Raw genomic sequence first — 20,295 nt, 5'->3', positions numbered from 1 at the left:
TAGGTCACTGGAGGGGTGGAAGGAAAACCAGATGCAATCCTCACACTCAGGGCTGGCCTGGGGTCTTCCAGTCCGTTCCATTGCAGTACTCTGGAACAACCGACTCCCTTAATTGCTGCACAACTCCTGCTAACTGCCACTGGACTAAGGAGGGAGCTGGGAGGAGGGAAATTCTGGACTGGAGCGGACTGGAAAGTGGTCTCTGGCGTCTCTTCTCTCTGCTCTTAATTGCTTAATTGAACTGGGTGTTTAATGAAGAAGGCGGGGCCTGGACTGGCCCTCCTCTGTCAGACCCAGCAGCGTGGGGGTCACCCGGGATGCAGTCTCTAAGACTGGGGAGCCCCAGCCCCGAGGGGTTCCCAGGGTCCCCGATAAATCCACAGGGCCTGGAGCCCGGGCCCCGCCGGACCGCGATCAGAGGGAGGGGAGAGGATTCCTGAGGGCAGAGAGCTCAGCTGACACCCCCTGACCCTGCAGCTCCACAGTTCCCTCCTCTGGACCCCCCCGCTCCTCTGGTACCTTAAACACCTGGGGGGCCCCGGGGCTGGGGCGCTCTGCTCTAAGCCGCCTGAGTAAACAGATCACCGGCTCCGACTGAACACGCGGGCAAAGCTCTTCCCAGGAGTGCACCCCTGTGCTGAAAGAGCTGCCCCCAGGTGTGTCAGACCGGCTGCAGTCCCTGATGAGGAGACCTGGAGCTGCTCTGCTTCGCCAGGCAGGAGCGTGACAATGACACACTTTACACAAGCAAGGTATTGATCAGAATCCTGCCTGTCTGCTGCAGGTAATTCACACTGATCCACACGTTAGTGTGGACCAGGGAACAACCTCTCTTCTGTCTCCTATACCTTCACAAACAGCCTTAGTGGACCCTTGGGTGGCACTAGAAGACCAGTGATGGTGATCTAGCTAGCGTGTTGATTATAATAATAATTCCTTATGCTTATATGGCGCCTTTCTGGACATTCCCCTCACAGCGCTTTACAGATAATGGGGATCCCCTCCACCACCACCAGTATGCAGCCCCACCTGGATGATGCACCAGTACTCTCCCCACGCACCAGCTCTCAGTGGGGAGTTTGCTAATTACTCTGGCTTAGGGAAGGGTGGTCTATAGGAACACTGCAGATCATTCAGTTAAGGATCTGTAAAAACTTCCCTGTGACTTACGTCACCGCCCCTGACCTGCTCGTCCGGTTCTCCGAATTTACTGTCGGAGGGCAGCAATTCGGGTTTGAGCAGACTCCCCCAGCTTCCACCAGGGGGCGCCTTAGGATCGTGGCGAAGGTGAAGGGGGGCCGTGCACTCTGCACCGAGCGCCGTGGAGGAGACTCTCTCGACCGCCTCCTGGAGAGGGGAACAGCCGGTCTCCCACGACGGGAAAAAAACAGGTCGCTCTTCGCCGCGGCCGGGGAGAAATGGCCGGAGCGCAGTGCCGCAGGAAAAGCTGTCTGTTCCGGCTGTCGAAGGAGAACTGCCCCTTCAGGCGGCTGCGGAAGACCACCGCCTACGGTAAGGCAAGACAGCGGGGCTCCGGGCGCTGCGGCGCTCGGGGTTGTGAAAGTATCGACACACGGGAACCGCAAGTCAGGATACCGACTCGAAACACCGGACTGCTTTACACGGAGGATAAGTACAAAATGAAGCTCTGAAACTGCACCCTCTCCTGCCGCTGGTGCGCTCGTTGTGCTGGTTACGCACTGCTGGCACCCTGCGCGCGTTGGTGAACTTTGTTTACCAGCGCGTGGAACTCGGATAAGTTCTGTTTGCCTGCTCACACACGCGCGTTTATAAAGTCCTCACACGCTGTGACGTGTGTGTAAAAGAGACGTGGATTAGGTTAGAACAAACAGCCTAGCGAGGGTCGTGCGCTTATGCTTCTGGTGGTGTGTGTGTATGTGAAGTTTGGGGAAGTAGTTTTGCGCTGTGGTCTAGTTCCGACATTTCCTGATTCCTGGAGCGGTAACAACAATTCTTACTGCGTCAGCGACACGGCTACACCTGTTTACTAATACAGCACAACACAGTGCCACCTGATCCCTCAACAACACAGCACAGCACAGAGCCACCTGATCCCTCAACAACACAGCACAGCACAGAGCCACCTGATCCCTCAACAACACAATATATAAAATGGCGAAAGGAGGCACTTCTTTACACTAAGAGCAGTGGGAGTGTGGAACAGATGCCCAACCCTGTGGCTATCAATAAATTGCTGAACAAGATCCAAGGTCCATTAGCTACTCCCTGCTGAGCAGGTTAAACAGGCCAAATGCCTCCTCTAGTTTGTGACCTTAGGTCCTTAATTCAAAGTCCTGTACTGAATACAAAAATGAATTTTGCAGAACTTCTGAACTGCAAAAAAAAAACTGCTTTTAATAAATATGCTCTAAACAGGCCTGGGCAGTATAGGGGTAACAACTGTTTTTTTTCTCCCTGCAGAAATAAGGAATCCTCCATCTGCCAGCACTGTGGAAAGATGGGGTGCGGCTGAGCAGACGCCCAGTAGTTGCCCCCCGCAGCCTCTGAATGGTATCGCCCAGGTGTACATAGAGCCCCGCCCTCCAGAAGTCTACTGCCCCGCCCCCTCCAGTCCACACCAATCAGGAGCGCAGTGTGGTGCTGTCAATCACACTTGTCTCCTCCACGTGGGTCCTCACCCGTTGCTGACCCCTCGCTGCCCCTGTCGCCCTCCCTTGGACTCGGCGCTGGAGGGAGCGGTGATGGACGCAGATCCGATGTTGTTTGGATTGGTCCAGTCCAGCCCCGGACCCCCTGCCAGCCTTCCTGCCTCAGAGGTGAGGCCGAGCTGGGCCCATCATCATCCTCAGCACAGAGGCTCGAACCCTCCACCAGCACCCACCCCTGCACACCTGAGACCCCTGTCCTCAGACGTTGACGCCAGCATGGGTCAGTCTCAGCCCTCGTCCATCCCCTACCTGTCCTCACTCTTCTCCTCCTTTCCCTCTCACTCATCCTCACTCACACCCTCTGTGGGCCTGAGAATAATCTGGAACCAGGAACAGCAGGATCAGCAGAGAGAGGGACAGAGGAGGATCAGTAGAGAGACAGAGCAGGATCAGGAGTGAGAGAGACAGAGCAGGATCAGGAGTGAGAGAGACAGCAGGATCAGCAGAGAGAGAGAGATCAATATTTTATAATATGACTTTGTTGTAAATGTCTGTAACATGTCTGTAGATTTTATTTTACTTCTATTTTTTGTTTTGTTCTATGTTAATTTTATTATTTTTATTTGCTTTGGCAACACTGATTGTACCCATCGGTCATGCTAATAAAGCACCTTGAATTGAATTGAATTGAATTGAGAGACAGAGCAGGATCAGCAGAGAGAGAGAGACAGAGCAGGATCAGCAGACAGAGAGAGAGCAGGATCTGATATACTGGGCACTGTATCAGTAACTACAGCAGCAGTAAGGAGGCTGAGTTCCTGCTGAGGGCTCATCAGCTGTTGTATTTCTTTTTTAGACCTGGACCTTGATATTGACCCCGAGACAGGGGAGAGAGCGCTGGGCTGACGACAACACTCTCCCTCTTCTCTGCCACTGCCACCCAGGGAACTCCGACTCCGTTCCCGCAGGGCCCATGGCTCCTGGTTTTTATGCCAACCTGCGCTCTCGTTTACGAGGTCAGTCTGTGTAATTAGTGTATTTCTGCTCAGGCACCTGGGAGCCACTGTGCCCTTTGACCACTAAGACCTTAAGAGCAAACCCACCTGTAAGAAAGGAACTAGTTTCACTGTTTCATTCGGCTACACAGGTTGGATCAAATTCCTCTTAGAAGCCAGGCCCTACAGGAACTGGAGTTTTGGGGCCCTGTGCTTTGTGGCAGACTAACAGTTCTTGTTTGGAGATATATATATATTTTTTACATGTAATAGTGCTTTCCATCAGCTGTATATTGCTGCTGATGTTGGTAATGGGGTGTATTAAAGGCAAAATGAAAGTGTGAGCCTTGCATTCTTTCATCTCTGACATTAAACAGAATCTGCAAAATATCCCTTGCATATTGCCCCCATGACGTCTAATAGCCTCATTTTTTAAACATCTGTACAAACTTATTTTGAACACACCGGATTTGATCAAGCTGGCCAACCTTTTAAAATGGTCAAGGGCTTCAATGAGACATTCTGTCCACACTCTGGCCAGAAAGCAGATTGCTCTGCTGTGCACAGACCGGTGGGCGTCTGGAACAAGCAGCCCATCCCCACTGCTGAGGCAAACACTGAGATGCTTCCAACGTCTGATCCGTTAGCTACTGTGTCATCCAACAAGCCACCACCTCAAACTGTAACCATGTTCTGCAATTCGTAGTAAAACCTGGGAGTGGATCAGACTGCTGTGCACACTGGGCATCTGACAGCACTGTAAAACCGGGATTAACTCAGACTGCTGCGCACTGGGAGTTGGATTGGATGTCGTTTACTCCAGTGAGCTTCAAACAAGCAAATAAGTTGGTTCAGAAAGGAATTTAAATTTTTTATTGAAAATATTCCTTGTTTTTCTTTAAAAAAAAAATAATAATTTACAAGTCCCACATAGAAGGTGGTCGATAAAAACAAGAACCGGGAACTGTCGAGGCGAGAGCAGTAAGGTGCAGGCGAATCTGTGACAGTGATCCCCTTGTGCTCGGCTCCGAGCAGACAGCAGCGAAGTGGACAAGGGCAAGGTAGAACAGTCCTGCCGCACAGAGAGACCAAATTTCTCTGTGACAAAGGCCTGTGTCGCCCCCTGTCGAATAGTGGACATGACGCAGGACACAGGAGCCACTGAGCGCTTTCAGGCCCGGACACCGACTTCACCCATCAATCAGGTCCACCCATTAAGCAATTAAAGGGCGCTGGCCAGGGAGAACTCTGGGACGCAGAGTCTGAGGCAGAGCTCTCGCACCTAGGGCCAGACACCAGGGGTCACCCTGCCTGACTCTAAACACAAATCTCCCGCACTGAAGACAAAGCTAAATCATGCAAACCGCGCACGGAAAAGGTCACCGCGGGAAAGTTCTGAGTCAAACACGCATCGGAGTGCACACCTCTGACTGAACAGCAGCTCCACTTTGTCACCGTTGAGACGAGCGACGCCCCGAGCATGCTGGGAAACGGACAGGCCTGCCTCCCTCTCTGGACCGGGTCGGTGCCGCTCCCTCACTACCCGCCCTCTCCACGATCCCCCCTGCGCTCGAGCTCCCCTGCGCCCCCCTCGGCGTGCGGACACAAGCGTGTAACTGCCGACACCGTTAGCGAGATTTACAGTACAGCCTGTCGCACCTTCACCTTGCACCGAAACCGCTCCGGCTAGCCCAGAACGTGCACTTGTAAAATATATTCCACCCTCTAAGATGAGCTGGAGCCAGGTTCCCCTTATATTCCATATAATTCAACATTGAGAAAGGCAAAAAAACATTTTTTGTAACAGTTTTCTAAATGTCAGCAATCACAGCTCAATCACTTTCAAACGGGGAACTATAATCCATCATCTGCTGGAATTAGTACTACAAAACCAAAGAAGCTTCATCGGCAGCGATTACATGTGCTGATTGGACAATCAGAATAAAAGGGGGTGGTCTTTATGGCACCAGTTGTAGGAGGAGCCTCGGCTGATTGGTGCACTCCCATGTTGTGGGTGTGTCCGCCCACCTGCTGTGCATAGTCTGTGGGAGGGGTTTCAGCTAACAAGCAGCCAGTGCGTGTTCGGGTGATTGGGCGATTGTCAGTGTGGCCTCAGCTGATTGGTTCAGTGTCCGTACAGGGAGGAAGGGGAGAGGGTGTGGTCTCAGTTGATTGGCGCGTAACCTGGAGCCTGGTTCCTGTGGCCCAGGCACACGTAGAGCCCGCCCAACAGCAGCAACAGCAGCGGCATGCCCAGAGCCACCGCCATGATGACCTGGACGAGGACAGAGAAGGAGTCCTGCGGAGGGGAGCCCAGACCCAACAGCACCGTCCTGGGAACAGAGAGAGAGGGAAGGGGTGGGGGGGGGAACGAGATTTTGGTCAAAAGATTTGGAATCACCGGTTCTGGGACACAGATGTGCTCGTCCTGCACGGCGCCTGCAGGGGGCGCCCTGCCAGGAGAGGGGGAGGGGGGACTCTCACCAGCTCAGGTAGCGGGTGGCGTTGTAGAAGGGGTCCCCCGTGATGCCGAAGGACACATTGAGAGCGACGGCCTGGTACCCCGGGCTGGGCTGATCCCCAAAAAACGCCCGCACCAGCCCCGAATCAGGGGGGATGGGGAGGTCAAGCAGGGCGGAATGACGGACGGGCGTGGCGTCCTCGAAAACTGGGGCCCGGGAGCGATACGCGACCGGCTTCCACTGGGCGAAGCTCAGAACCGGAGCTCTGGCGTTGGCCGGCATGGTCACCCACTGAGACACCTGGAGGGGTCAAGGGGTCAGAGGTCAATCGAAGAACGAGAGGAAAAAGTGTAGGCTGATTGGGAGGGGGGTGGGGGGGGAACGAGACTGACGAGAGAGATTCAAGTACAGACGACGCACCAGAGAGAGGGTCAAAAAGAAAGAAGGGAGGCCAGAGACCGAGGGTCAGGGGGCCGCACCTGGAAGATGGAAGGGGTGTTCTCGTCGTCGATGGAGCGCAGCGTGTCCACTCGGCTCTGGCGGCCTCGGCCCGTGACGGCGACCATCTCCAAGGCGAAGCGGGACTGGTTGGCCCTCTCGGTGACGTTGGAGACCACCAGCCGCAGCTGGGAGGAGTTGGCGCTGTGCAGGAGGCGGGGCCAGGCCGCATCCCGCCCCCAGGCCTCAAACGCAGAGATCTGGGGAGGAAGGTGGGAATCCACTTGGAATGGGGGGGACCCCATGGCACACTGCTGTCACACGCACGCGACGTTCTGCGGTTTCAGCTGAGGTCTCTTAATTCAGGGAGGCCCAGTTACTGTGTTTTAGAAAAGCTGCTAGATCTGGAATCTCCAGCTGTTGGGTTTCTGGGCTATGATCCTCCCATGACACCACGCAGGGGAGAGCCAGGTTTTCCGACTGCCCCACCCCCTGGACTGCGGCTCTCCGGGAGCAGGAGTGGATCAGACAGCTGTCTGAATCACCCCACCGCCGGTCTGGAACGTACACAGGTCCCATCCGGCCAAACAGCTCTGACCACCATTATAACAGCAAGACACAAAGACTACATTTCAGGCCCTACTCTACATGGCGATATTTCCCATGATGCAATATTTTTGGCCTGCTTTATTTCCCTACTAAATGGATGGACGGGCAGGCGGATGGACGCCCCCGGCACCGGCGACGCTCCGCCAGCAGGGGGCGGCGCGGTTACCTCCAGGCAGACGGAGCCGTTGGCGAAGGCGCCCGCTGGGTCGGAGGAGTTGCGGCCGCAGAGCTGGCCGCGGAGGGTGGCGAGGTTCAGGGTGCGGTTGAGGTCGTCCCAGGCGAAGTCGGCCAGGTCGTAGGCGGGGAAGAAACTGGAGGAGGGGACCCGGGAGGGGTCGGCCGTGTCGTTGTCATCGCTGTACTCCCAGATCTGAGGGGGGCAGGAGCAGACATGAGAGACAACAGCTTCGTTAAAGAGCTGCAGAATAGGCTGGACTCCGCTTGCACACAACTTTTTACATCTCCTGTTATATACTCCATTTGCACAGGGGTAATTATATGCATGCAAAAGTTTGCTTTTCATAGCCATTAACTACACTTAAAACCTGGAGTGGATCAGACTGCTGTGCACTGGGAGTCTGACTGACAGCACTGTAACACCTGGAGTGGATCAGACTGCTGTGCACTGGGAGTCTGACTGACTGCACAGTAAAACCTGGAGTGGATCAGAGTGCTGTGCACTGGGAGTCTGACTGCACAGTAAAACCTGGGGTGGATCAGACTGCTGTGCACTGGGAGTCTGACTGCACAGTAAAACCTGGAGTGGATAACTGGGAGTCAGAGAAGAAAAACAGACAGAAAAGACAATTCACCCTGGTGAAGACAAGGGCACTGGAGTACTGCACACTGGTCTCTGGCTCCACCCACAAGCTGCCGGTGGAATTGCTGGAGAGCATACGCTGCCAGTCGATGTGCAGGCTGGAGTTGGAGGAGTTGGTGTGGATCAGGAGCAGCGTGGGCGCCCCCTGGCTGCCCCAGATGAAATGCAAGGTGTCGCTGGGCCCGACAGCACGCACATGCAGCACATTTACGCCAGGGGGCGCCGCAGGGCTGCTGTTCAGACCTGGGTTCAACTCGAGGGAGACCTGCAAGGCGGGGAAGATTAAAACATTGTGCATAAATAAACCAGCAGTTCCCAGGCGCTGTCCTGAAGCACCCAAGTCCAGTGCGTTTCACAGATCATCCCTCAGTTTCTAGAGAGGAAGAACCACTTACTACGGCGTCCTGGCCAAATTTCCAATTGGCCCTTACCAATCATGGCCTCCTAATAATCCCCCTCTATGAATTGGCTTCATTACTCTGCTCTCCTCCCCACTGATAGCTGATGTGTGGGGAGCGTTCTGGCGCACTATGGCTGCCGTCGCATCATCCAGGTGGGGCTGCACATTGGTGGTGGTGGAGGGGAGTCCCCATTACCTGTAAAGCGCTTTGAGTGGCGTGTCCAGAAAAGCGCTATATAAGTGTAAGCAATTATTATTATTATAATTACGTGAGCAAGCAGTTTAACACAACCATTTATAAAAATCTGTTAATAAGACTGGCTTTCATGAATCAAGCCCGTACAAGGAGTCTACAGCTAAAGATAGCCTCCCAAAACCGTCTTAGAGCTCTTTAGGAAGGTCACTTGCCTACGTTTAGCTACGAAAAGCCACAGCAGTCAAACAGCTTCTTCGAAAAAAAAGCTGAAGTTTAGCTCGCTGTTGCATTTTTAAATGTAGATTAAAATCTGCAATTTCCCGGCAACTGGAAAACGCCTGATTAATTAATCCAGTAAAGGTTTCAGTTAAGTGACGAAGAGCTGAGCTGGAAAGACACCCCGCTGGCAACGGGATCACCAGGAAAAGTCCCCATTTCCGGCACCCGAGGGTCCAGACCCGCACAAACAACCCCAGGTCTCGACACACGACAGCCGGATCTCCACCCCGGAGGAGCGATCGCCGTCTCCAGCCGTGTAGCCGGGCGTCTGGCCCACCCTGCGGTTTCAATCCGGCTGTGGAGCCTCTCGCCCCACAGCTCGGGACAGGGGTCAGAGGCGAGAGGCCACTCGACCCGGCCAGCCCGCTCGGTAGCCAGAAGCTACTTGATCCCAGAGTTATTGTTTTTTTTTTACTTGCTGTTTCTTGAAAGAAATATGTTGATCGACTTGAACAACGTGGCCGGACAGAAGTCCGCTTAAAGCCGACGCAAGGGAAATGAAACGACCGATAAAACGAAGCCGCCCAACTGCAGTAACCGCCCGGAGGAAGAGTCCCTGTTGGGTCAAACTCGACTCAGAACATCACCGGACCGGGCCCAGGAGGACGCGTATCAAGCACAGCGCTTTCAGTTTAACACAGCCGGTTTCCAACCCCGACACACGGAATGGCTTCGGTTTTGAGTGGTGTTGAAACGTAACAGGTTTGATAGTAGGAAGCGAAAGCTGCCAATAAGCAAAAAGGCTTAAAGAAAAGAAAAACAGATTTCGATTTTACGTCCCTTACCTTCCGCCGGTAGCCGTCCGTGCCGCTATTGAACAGACCCCGACTGGGCTGCAAGCTCAAACACAAGAAGAGAACACAGAGCGCCGCCGAGACCCCGGCCGTCGCCATGTTTATGTTCAGGAGGAAAAAAATATGGTGGAGTCACATGATCTCGCAGCAAGTCAGCTGACCCAGAGATCCCGGAAACCGGAAGCTGCGTCAGGCCCTTTCCCACATGACCCACAGAGAAGGCGGAGGGTCACGAGGTCATATAAACAAGGAACAAGTAGGCAGGTACATGGCAACTTACTGGTCCTATTCAAGTCTTGGCTTGAAGGCTCACAAGGAAATGACTTCAATATTTCTAGCCAGCTTGTTCCAGACACCCTCCACTCTTTGTGTGAAGAGAGCCACCATGTTCTAAAAGCACTTCCAGCCACTTCCCAAACGTTTCCTCAGTTTTACTTTCAGTCCTGAAGTCAATAACCCGGTAAGATTTCCAGCTCTGTCCAGCTTGTCGTCAGCCTCCTCCATTCAAAATTATACTCAGTTCCTTTAACCCACCAGCAGCAATAGGTGCACCTTTAAAGCAGAGTCCAAAAGATTGCCCTTCTGCGGTGTGCACAGCTCTCTAGAAGAGCCCTGAAGCTGCTCATCGCACACAACCCCACTCCCATTCCAACGTCACAAGCAGGACAGAAAGTGAAGCCAGACCTTCCCTGCTCCAGACGTGAAGTGTTGAATGAGCACACTCACCCCCGTGGGGACCATGGACACGCAGTCCCCATCCCTCCCCTGGGAGTCCCGTGTGGCGAGAGAACAGGCAGACAGGAGAATAAAGAATACAAAAAAACTGAATAAATAAATCAGCATTTTATTCATTTCAGTCCAAGCTTTGACAACTGGAGGCAAACAGCAAACGACACTAAATAAAGTTGATGGAGCGATGCAGAGCGTTACAAACGGGACGTTTTTACGGATTAGAAGTCAGCGCCTAGCTCTCCTCAACGGTACCCGGAGAGCAGCACAGACCGGACTCTGCAAGCCTGCAGGCACCCCACTACACTTCAAGGGGTGCAAAGGAGCATTGGGGCACCTCTGGCTAGTGAACAGGACTCACGGGGCAGTCTTGGCCAAAGCTGTCTGATCTGCAAGTCAGGACTCTTAAGTGCTCCCCAGTACCTATCAGAACTGGCCGGTGATCTGTAGAACCGGGGAGTCCAGCTGAGCTGAAGGACATGTTGGCCCTCCAGGTCCCAGCTGGGACAGCTCTGCCCCGGTCCACACCCCCCCACCGGAGACCAAGGAAAACCCCAGTGACAGGCGGAACTGGGGTGAAGGCAGGAGGAGCACCTGAGCCCTGACCCGCCAGAAATCTCCCCCCCAAAGCAAGAGCACAGAAGAGCAAGAGGACCAGACCTGTACGTCAACACAATTCTCACAGATTGGACACATGTCCACTCGCACCACCCACTCGCCCAGGAAACTTTGCCCTGGAGACTCTGGGAGTCTCCTCCAGCCAGCTCATGGCATCCAGGAGCAGACGTAAAGGGCACCCTGTCCAAACACTCCTGCCCCAGTCCAGCAGGGACACGATAACCTTACAGCACAAGCACGGGGTAACCTCACCGGACCAGAGAGCTGGTCGCCCACGATTCATAACTCATGAGGAGCCAAGCTCCAGTCCTTGAGTGCTGCACTGCATTTCAGCATTCAATTACTGAATTCAAGTCGTCATCTGGGCAAGAAACCAGATAACTGGCCCATCCCTAACAAACAGCGGGATCGCAGCTCCTGAGGAGTAGGGCCGTTCTGCTCCCTTATCTTTGGCGCCCAAACCCCATTCAGAACCAGGCTCTAGGAGCCGGTGTCCGAGAAGAGTCACCCCTGTTTAAATTTGCAGTGCAGGTCTCCATAAAGCCACATTTAATTACACAAACGTCTGCCCTGATCCTAAACCTGTAGAGCAGGCTGGACTGTGCTGCTCTCCAGATCAGGGAGCAGGCCCAGGCCCGGCCCACACCGGTGTTGGATCTGCTCTGCCCAGACAACGGGCAGACAGGAGGAGAGTCTGACTGCGAGAGTCCACCACACCGCGGGGCTTCTGGAAGCCCGATCTGTGCGTGTCTGTCCCCTCCGTCCCCTGTCCCATCCCACCCCCTCCCCATCCCCAGGTTCAGGTCTAGTGCTCCTCAGCAGGGGGCGCTCTGCCGCCCATGCCAGAGTCCTCCCCCTTCTTCTTGTGCCCCGAGACGATGTCGTCGATACGCAGCAGCAGGATGGCCGTCTGCAGGAAGAAACGAGGGACGGAAGAGATCTTGTTAGAATACAGGTCACTTCAGAAATCGGTTACCTAGCTCCTCTGTATCTTCACATGAACACTCCATCATCATCAGAGCTGGAGAGTCACTGTACAGACACTCAGTCCAGCTCCTCTGTATCTTCACATGAACACTCCTTCATCATCATCAGAGCTGGAGAGTCACTGTACAGACACTCAGTCCAGCTCCTCTGTATCTTCACATGAACACTCCTTCATCATCATCAGACCTGGAGAGTCACTGTACAGACACTCAGTCCAGCTCCTCTGCATCTTCACATGAACACTCCTTCATCATCATCAGAGCTGGAGAGTCACTGTACAGACACTCAGTCCAGCTCCTCTGCATCTTCACATGAACACTCCTTCATCATCATCAGAGCTGGAGAGTCACTGTACAGACTCTCAGTCCAGCTCATCCGCTCCTTGAGCTCTGAGGATGATGGAGTGTTAGTGTGCCCAGCAGACACTGCAGACTCGGTCTCGACTGTCCACAGGCCCTCACCTCCACAGCAGTCTTGTAAGTCTGAGCCTTGACGGCCAGCGGCTCCCAGATCTCCAGCTCCTTCATATCGACCAGGGCGCCGGTCTCCCCGTTCACCCCCCACGACACACAGCCCTCCTGCGTGTGCTTCGCCTGGGGGAGAGACACCACAGTTAACGCGAGGCGGGGTCGCAGCCTGCGAGCGGTCCGAACGGGCCCCAGCGCCGGCGTACCCGGAGGGAGGTGAGCACGCGGATGGTGCTGGCCCCGCAGTTCTGGATGAGGGTTCGAGGGATGACCTCCAGCGCCTGGGCCACCGCGCGGTAGGGCCACTGCTCCACCCCCGTCATGCTCTTGGCGCGCTCCATCAGGCGGTGGGACAGGGCCATCTCCGTGGCGCCCCCTCCTGGCACCAGGTGAGGGTCCAACAGCACATTCCGGCAGACCTGCATGGCATCTTGGAGATTCCGCTCCACCTCCTGGGAGAGACGAGACACCGGTCACTGTCTGCACCCCCCAAGACACGCAGGGAGAGAGAGGCTCCCAGTCCTACTGAGGGAGGAAATTCAATAGATCCCCATTGTGTGATCAGTGAGCCTGTCTCTCCATAATAATAATACAGTGTGTGATCTTCTGTCCCAGCCTGAGGAACAGAGTGAGCCTGTCTCTCAATAATAATAATACAGTGTGTGATCTCCTGTCCCAGCCTGAGGAACAGACAGTGAGCCTGTGTCTCAATAATAATAATACAGTGTGTGAGCTCCTGTCCCAGCCTGAGGAACAGACAGTATAATAATAATACAGTGTGTGATCTCCTGTCCCAGCCTGAGGAACAGACAGTGAGCCTGTCTCTCAATAATAATAATACAGTGTGTGATCTCCTGTCCCAGCCTGAGGAACAGACAGTGAGCCTGTCTCTCAATAATAATAATCCAGTGTGTGATCTCCTGTCCCAGCCTGAGGAACAGACAGTGAGCCTGTCTCTCAATAATAATAATCCAGTGTGTGATCTCCTGTCCCAGCCTGAGGAACAGACAGTGAGCCTGTCTCTCAATAATAATAATACAGTGTGTGATCTCCTGTCCCAGCCTGAGGAACAGAAAGCCTGTCTCTCAATAACAATAGTGTATGAGACAGGCAGGTAGGAGAGCAGTTAGGGAAAGAGACAGGAAGGGGAGCAGATAGAGAGACGGGCTGGACAGGACGAAGGGCAGCAAGCCGCTCACCGCCAAGATCTCTTTGCTGGCTCCTCGGAGGATGATGGTACAGGCCTTGGGGTCCTTGCACTCTGTGATGAAGGTGAAATACTCATCCCCGATCTTCTTCACCTCGAAGAGGCCGGCGCCCAGGCCCATGTCCTCCTCCCGCAGCTCGTCTGTGCGGCTGGCGATCCGAGCTCCGCACGCCCTGGGAACGCACACGTGGGGGGGTCAGGACACGCTGCGAAGTCACCCCCATCTCCAGCCACAAACCCACACCCGGGACCCCCGACTCACCTGGCGATTCTGTTATTGTCCGTCTTGCGGACGCGGCGGATGGCTGTGATGTTGGCCTTCACCAGGTAATGCTGGGCCAGGTCTGGGACGAGACAGAGACAGCAGTTTGAGTTTCAGTGCGCGTACACTCACAGGGTCACGCCATCTTAATCACAAGCTCGTCGATTCTGCGCTTTCGGAGGCCTGCATCCAAATTAGCTTTCGGCTCTTAAAAGCTCAACCAGGATTTGAAATGATCAACCCTGCAGCTGTCAGAACTGCTCTTATTCAAGTGGGCTGCTGGAGATGTACCCTGTTGATCTCTCCAGGAGTAAGAAATTCCCACTGTGGAAGTGTCTGGTGCCCCACTGGTGTCTCTTCATCACCTTACTGACTAGCAGACGCCGTTAAACCAGAAGTAACGGCAAGCTCAGAACGGCGTTTAATGTCAGGAAATGCAAATTGAGATGGAATACAGCGCTGCTTCTCACAACATGTTGTTGGCAACATTGTCACCGATTCAAGCTGTCGGAAATAGTTGCCTTAAAGTAGCGGACTCCTGACACGAGTGACCAAAGAATCAAGTTAAACACAATTCAGCCCAAGCCAGCAGATCAGAAAAGCACTCAGCTGGAAGGACATCCCCCAGACACTGCATCCCTCCAGGAGCAGGACCCCTGGCCACATCAGCACGCAGGCCGCTCGGCAGCTCTGCAGAGGCAGGCAGGGGGAGTGGCGATGCCCTTACCAGAGATCCCCTTCTCGGTGAAGACCACGTCGGGCTTGAGGCGGATGATGTCCTCGCAGATCTGCTGGATGTACTCCTCCTCCAGCTGCAGGATGCGGGCGAAGTCCTCCTCGCGCGTGATCTCGATGTCCGTCTGGCCAGGGACGACAGGAGCACAGGCTCAGGGCACGCACACCTGACTGAGTCTATTCCCCTACCCAGGGCCCCTGAGGGCAGGGGGGCAATTCCCATGCAAGGGGTTCCAGAAATCACCACGCCAAGGTCCCCATTTAGAGCAGGCTAACTGCTGGGCCCCCCATCATGAGGCCGGGGGTGACTGGTTTCACTGGTCTGGAGAACCTTCCAACCAACCTGGCTCAACCCTTCTGATCTTCATCTCCAGCTAGTCCAGAGTTGACCTAAATGACCTGTTGTTGATTTGTTGGGAGCCTCTGCTCACACATACGCAAACAGAAGAAGCTATCTTGTCTGTAACAAGGTGAAGCCAAATCCAACACCTGCCCTGACTCCTGACAGTAGAGGACAGGAGGACTGTTCCACTTCCTGCAGGGGGGGGAAGTCACCTCTCCGATGAGCTACACTGTCCCTGTCAGTTTGGGTCGTGCACCAGAGAAGACCATTACTGAGAACGCCAGATCAATGATTCTGCCCATCCAACTGTCAGTGGGGGTCTGTCTGCCCCCAGACCTCCAAGGGAACAGATGAAAACAAGCCCCCCCCCCTTCACACAGCGATAGACTGGTCCCCGGTCCATGACAGAGCTCCTTCGACACACACCTGGCTCTCCCCCTTCTTGTACTCCAGGGAGCAGTCCAGCAGGATGATCCGCGGGTTCTTGATCACCCGGCGCATGCGGGGGTGCGTCACGTCCTTGTTCACCATCACGCCGCGCAGGACGCACGAATCCTCGATGATGCCGCCCGGGATCTGCGGGGAGAGAGAGGAGGGGGGACGTTAAACATGGCTGCCAACAGGAAGGCACGGGGAAGCCCCAGCAGGGCGTCGTTTTCCGGGTCTCGCCCGCTACGTGCCCTGAAGGAAACGCCCCCATCTTCTCTGCACCAGCGCCTGCGTGTGGCCGGCTGATCTTCAAGCTGGAGCCCCGCGGAGCCGCGGCGATCGTCACGGGGACCCCGAGGGGCCCCAGCGCAGGGGCGGCACCCACCTTCTCCACCTTGGCGTACTTCTTGATGTCGATCTCCTTGCGGCCGTTCTCCTCCAGCTCCACGGTGCGCACGGAGTCCAGCGCGATGGCGCAGGCCAGCTCGGACCAGTGGCTGATGGCCTTGGTGTTGATGGCCGAGTTGATGATACTCAGCATCATCGCGCGGTTGTTCACGTCCACCGGTGTGCTGGGAGGGGGAGAAGACCGTGAAGCGAGAGGCACCTTTCCTAAACTCCTCCAAATCTGGACTCAAAGCCGCCTTCTTTAGGACCTTTACTTGTCTGGTTCTGTTATTTACCCCCCTGCTCCTACCGTATTCAGTCCCCCCCCTCTACTGTCTCCTCTCATTGCATATTTTCATTGGGCTTATCTTGTGTATTTTGCTGTTGTCATTCTGTAAAGCACTTGGAGAAGCCACCTTTAAAGGCGCTATATAAAGTTTTTTTATGATAATAACCGGGGCTCTGTGCAGGACAGGACAACGGGGGGCGCAGGCCGTACCTGATGTCCTTGAGCGCGGTCATCATGTCGTCTAGGGCCTGTCTGTAGGCTCCGATCACCACCGTGGGGTGCATCTGCTGCTCCAGGAACTGCTCCGCCACGGACAGCATCTCTCCGGCTGGGACACACGACAAGAAGCGTTGGAACAGGACAATGACAGCTGCACAGCAGTGTGGAGCAGCACTCAGGGGTCCTGGGCTCAAGTCCCAGGTGAGACACTTATAGCATTAAAATCAATGTTGAAAAATGCTACCTATATAACACACTAGTAAGGCCACATTTAGAAAACCGAGTACAATTCTGGTCACGGAGTCTCTTCAGTCTGAAGGGAGCGTCCCATACTGACAGGTTGGAGGAACTGAGTCTTTTAGGTCTCTATCCGAGAAGACTATGGGGGGACCTCATACAAGCATTCAAAATCCTCACAGACACCGACACTAAACCTAGAGGACTCCTTCAGAATGAAAGGTAAAGGACTTTAGAAACAAAAAAGCTGAAGACACAAGCAGAAACTCCAGGAAGGCTGACTGAAAACTGAAATATAGAGGCACTACTTTGCTGAAAGGAGTTGTGGGAGTGTAGAACCGGCTGCACAGCCATGTTGTTGAAGATCAGATCAATTAGTTAACTAACGAACAGGCTGGATGGGTGAAATGGCTTTTTATGTTCAGGGTGTCTCTGCCCTGCAGTCGTGGCGCGGGGCTACCCCGAGGGTCTTACCGAGGATGATGACCGATGTGGTCCCGTCTCCCACCTCCTCGTCCTGCGTGCGGCTGATCTCGATCATCGACTTGGCAGCAGGGTGCTGCACCTGGATCTGCGTGGAGAGGGGACGGGTTGTTACGGGACGGGCAGAGGCATGGGCGCGGTAACTGGACTTCAAACGCACGCAAACATAACCCCCCCCGCACAAACGCCACCTTACGGCTGAAGGAACTGAATCTCTTTAGTCCAGAGAACACGACAAGGGGCCCGAAGTCACACAATCAAAACCCCCAAGAGAACGGACAGCGCCAACCTTGCAGACCCCTTAAGAACGAATGCAGAATCTCAAACCAGAGGGCACGAGTGGAAACTACAAGGAAGGGCATTCAAACCCAGGGCTGCTTTACACAGAGGATTGCGGGAGCGTGGGACGAGCTGCCCAGCCATTGTGATGGAAGACGATTCCCCGATGTCCGGCTGGCCGAGAGCTCTGGCTCAGTCCTGTACTCGTTAAGAACCGGGCTGAGGGGGCTGGGCGGCTCCTCTGGTGAGCGGGCCACGGCTGTGCTTCTGCGTGGAGCACCGCGACGCTCCCTGCAGCGCGAGACCCGCCCCGCCCCGAAGGGGAAGAGGGGGCTCTTACCTCTCGCAGGATGGCGTTGCCATCATTGGTCATCACAATCCCCCCCATGGGGTCCAGCAGCATCTGCAGAGAGAGGGGGGGGGACGACACAGTCACGGCCCTGCGCAGAGACTCCCCACACACACACACACACACCCCCATCTACACGCCCCACAGCAGGGCACGCAAGGCAGGAGGGACTGGATAACTTCACACTGCCAGCATCAGGACCCTCACTCCAGGCTCAGCACAACTGATACCAGGAGGCCCTCTTCTACGCAAAGAGTGGCGAGTGTCTGGAACAGCCCAACCAGCCTTGCTGTTGAAGCCGAGACGCCGGTTTCTTTCCAGACGGGACTAGATGAGATCCTGGGATCACTTAACCACGTGAAACAGACCGACCCCTCTCGTTTGTAAAACTCGTTTTAAAGCCGGACGCCCCAATTCCTCCTTACCTTCATCATGGCTCGCGGGCCCAGGCAGGTCCGTATCACGTCCGCTATGGTCTGCAAACGACACCGGAACGAAACGGGTTAACGGTGGACCAGCTCGGCACCGAGCCCTCCCGAACAGAACCGGCTCCCCACCTCCGGGCTGAACCCGACTCTTACCTTCGCGGCAGTGATGTTGCCCGTCTGGACCTTTCGGCCCGACTCCCTCTTGGTGTTCTGACCTAACAGAAGGAAGATTAGGTTTAAAAAAAGGGGTTTAAAAACTGAAACCGCGTCTTTCCTGAGAAAACCGGGTCAGTTCAACGGTATCGTCTCAGCCCCCGGGGAATAGGGAGCGCAGGACCACGCTCGGCAGAAGGCAAGAGGTTAATGTTACTAAATACTGAAGCAGCATGAAGACCCTCCCGAGAGGAATCCAATACCGACCAATTCACACTCGTCCCCGCCTGGAAATCGCGCCGCTCACTCGGCCGAGCGTGGCCGTCAGGCCCCCGAGGACCCGCAGACCATCCGAGCTCCAGCCAGTGGATTTACACGGAATGACTTGGCAAACTCCGGGATTTTGAGGATGTGCATTGCGGAAAAAGCCAAACGACCTTATATATATATATTTTTTTTTAACGTCAGCCCACGGGGCTCGATACTACAAAACCGCCCTCACGACACGCAGGCCGGTCGGGCTCGTCAAGTCTTTGGACGGGACTCCGTGTTTGCCGTTAACCCGAGAACTGGGGGAAACGGTGAACACAGCCACAGGCCGAGGCGCAGCCCGAAACCCTACTCCGTCACGGGAAAAGAGACGGGGTTTTAACCGGCTACAATAACACCAGCACCGGGCGACAGATCTGCGTTCATCACCGCCCTGTAATCATAAAACGCTTCATTATGATTTTATTGAATACTCACTCAAAACTAGAACCGGTCTGCCCATCATCGTTGCGGCGTGAGTCTTGACAACCGACTGGAACCTTCTGCACTGAGCGAGAGACAGAGCGTGCGGAGAGGGAGGGGCTCTGGGGGAGAATCCAGCCAATTACAACCCCAGTTAACTTGACGTGCAGCTGCCTTAACCAATCAGAAGGACAGAATCCAGAGGCGAACGCCTGAGTAGGAAAAATACTTAGGCCGGTTAATTCTTGGAGGATAGGCGGGACCCCATAGACGTATCCGCCAATCAGATAAATGAGAAGATGATTGACACCAGCACGATCCAACGATGCTGCGAACTCTTTTTGATCGACTAATGCGGGGACCATTCACAGGCGGGAGAAGATCCGGGCTCTAACAGGGGCGTTGTCAGGTAGTTACTATGTCCGGTAAACGGAGCTCCTCGTGGGTAGCGGGAGTGTAACCCTGACTTTCACAAATTATTAGAATTAACTTTCTGTAGTCTTGTTTAAAAATGTCATTTTAAAACTGAAGCACAACTTCCAGGAAGAAAATAAATCGTAAACGCGAATGGATGTAAACCAGCAAAATCACGCAAACTGCGGTGCGCTTTGTTCATTCCTCAGCCCATGCAAAGACCGTTAGGCAACTGCACATGCGCTGAACAGACGCATGCTGGGACTTGCAGTTCTAGTATACTGAGAAGAGTATAGAGACACTCAGTCCAGCTCCTCTGTATCTTCACATTAACACTCCTTCATCATCATCAGAGTTATAGAGTAACTGTACAGACACTCAGTCCAGCTCCTCTGTATCTTCACATGAACACTCCTTCATCATGATGCAGAGGATTTAGTGAATTCCTCCTTTAATGTGGAGAGTTTTGGGATACAAAGTGCTATACAAACACTAATAATTGTTTAAATCTATAGAAACTTTAAAGACATTAAAACATTATAAATAAGAGGTGACAATTCAGCCCATCATTTTAATCAGAACAATCTAGAACAAAAAGTCCTAACACTTACATCCCAAACTGTAACATTATAATCAAACAATATTGTACACACATGAACAAGCTAAAAGTAACTCCTGCTGCAATAAAAGGTTTTTGTTTCACTTTATTGTGGAAACAGTTTGAACACAAATAAAAACAGCCGAACAGGATAACAAAACAATCCCCCAGAAAAAGCAATGTGTAACATTTACAGGAATGACAATTACATTCCTGCTTCACAGCAGCCTGATCTACTCTGGGTTTTAGAATGTTTTCAGTCAGGCTCCTGATGCACAGCAGCCTGGCCCACTGCTTTGGGAATGGATGTGTCCCTCCTCTTTCAAG

General features: G+C 54.0%; 3 protein-coding genes across 4 annotated transcripts; 1 reads left to right on the top strand and 2 right to left on the bottom strand.

The window, feature by feature from the left end:
• Positions 1 to 1,262: 1,262 nt before the first annotated feature.
• LOC107080103 (uncharacterized) lies at positions 1,263 to 3,966 on the top strand. Of its 2 annotated transcripts, none has more exons than XM_069184657.1 (3): positions 1,263 to 1,512; positions 2,443 to 2,798; positions 3,487 to 3,966. In XM_069184657.1, the coding sequence occupies exons 1-3, from the start codon at positions 1,419 to 1,421 to the stop codon at positions 3,658 to 3,660; spliced, it is 624 nt and encodes a 207-aa protein (XP_069040758.1). In that variant the 5' UTR covers positions 1,263 to 1,418; the 3' UTR covers positions 3,661 to 3,966. The 2 variants fall into 2 exon arrangements, with proteins under 2 accessions (XP_069040758.1, XP_069040759.1); XM_069184658.1 differs by having other exon boundaries at positions 2,443 to 2,910.
• A 517-nt stretch (positions 3,967 to 4,483) lies between these two features.
• Positions 4,484 to 9,765, bottom strand: glmp (glycosylated lysosomal membrane protein). Its single transcript, XM_006641726.3, has 6 exons — positions 9,615 to 9,765; positions 7,947 to 8,219; positions 7,301 to 7,504; positions 6,567 to 6,785; positions 6,110 to 6,387; positions 4,484 to 5,958 (listed from the first exon to the last, which is right to left on the bottom strand). Exons 1-6 carry the CDS (start codon positions 9,720 to 9,722, stop codon positions 5,790 to 5,792), a joined length of 1,251 nt encoding a protein of 416 aa, XP_006641789.1. The 5' UTR covers positions 9,723 to 9,765; the 3' UTR covers positions 4,484 to 5,789.
• Positions 9,766 to 10,451: 686 nt separating this feature from the next.
• On the bottom strand, positions 10,452 to 19,078 carry cct3 (chaperonin containing TCP1, subunit 3 (gamma)). Its single transcript, XM_006641727.3, has 14 exons — positions 18,972 to 19,078; positions 18,225 to 18,286; positions 18,069 to 18,119; positions 17,635 to 17,697; positions 17,007 to 17,103; positions 16,287 to 16,404; positions 15,786 to 15,972; positions 15,398 to 15,547; positions 14,621 to 14,753; positions 13,894 to 13,975; positions 13,624 to 13,804; positions 12,631 to 12,876; positions 12,419 to 12,550; positions 10,452 to 11,880 (listed from the first exon to the last, which is right to left on the bottom strand). The coding sequence occupies exons 1-14, from the start codon at positions 18,997 to 18,999 to the stop codon at positions 11,776 to 11,778; spliced, it is 1,635 nt and encodes a 544-aa protein (XP_006641790.1). The 5' UTR covers positions 19,000 to 19,078; the 3' UTR covers positions 10,452 to 11,775.
• Between the last annotated feature and the right edge of the window lie 1,217 nt (positions 19,079 to 20,295).

Source organism: Lepisosteus oculatus, chromosome 27 (assembly GCF_040954835.1).
Source record: "Lepisosteus oculatus isolate fLepOcu1 chromosome 27, fLepOcu1.hap2, whole genome shotgun sequence".
NCBI classification, from domain to species: Eukaryota; Metazoa; Chordata; class Actinopteri; order Semionotiformes; family Lepisosteidae; genus Lepisosteus; species Lepisosteus oculatus.
The sequence above is the reverse complement of the archived record's forward strand: the minus strand, read 5'-3'. Positions and strand labels throughout refer to the sequence as shown.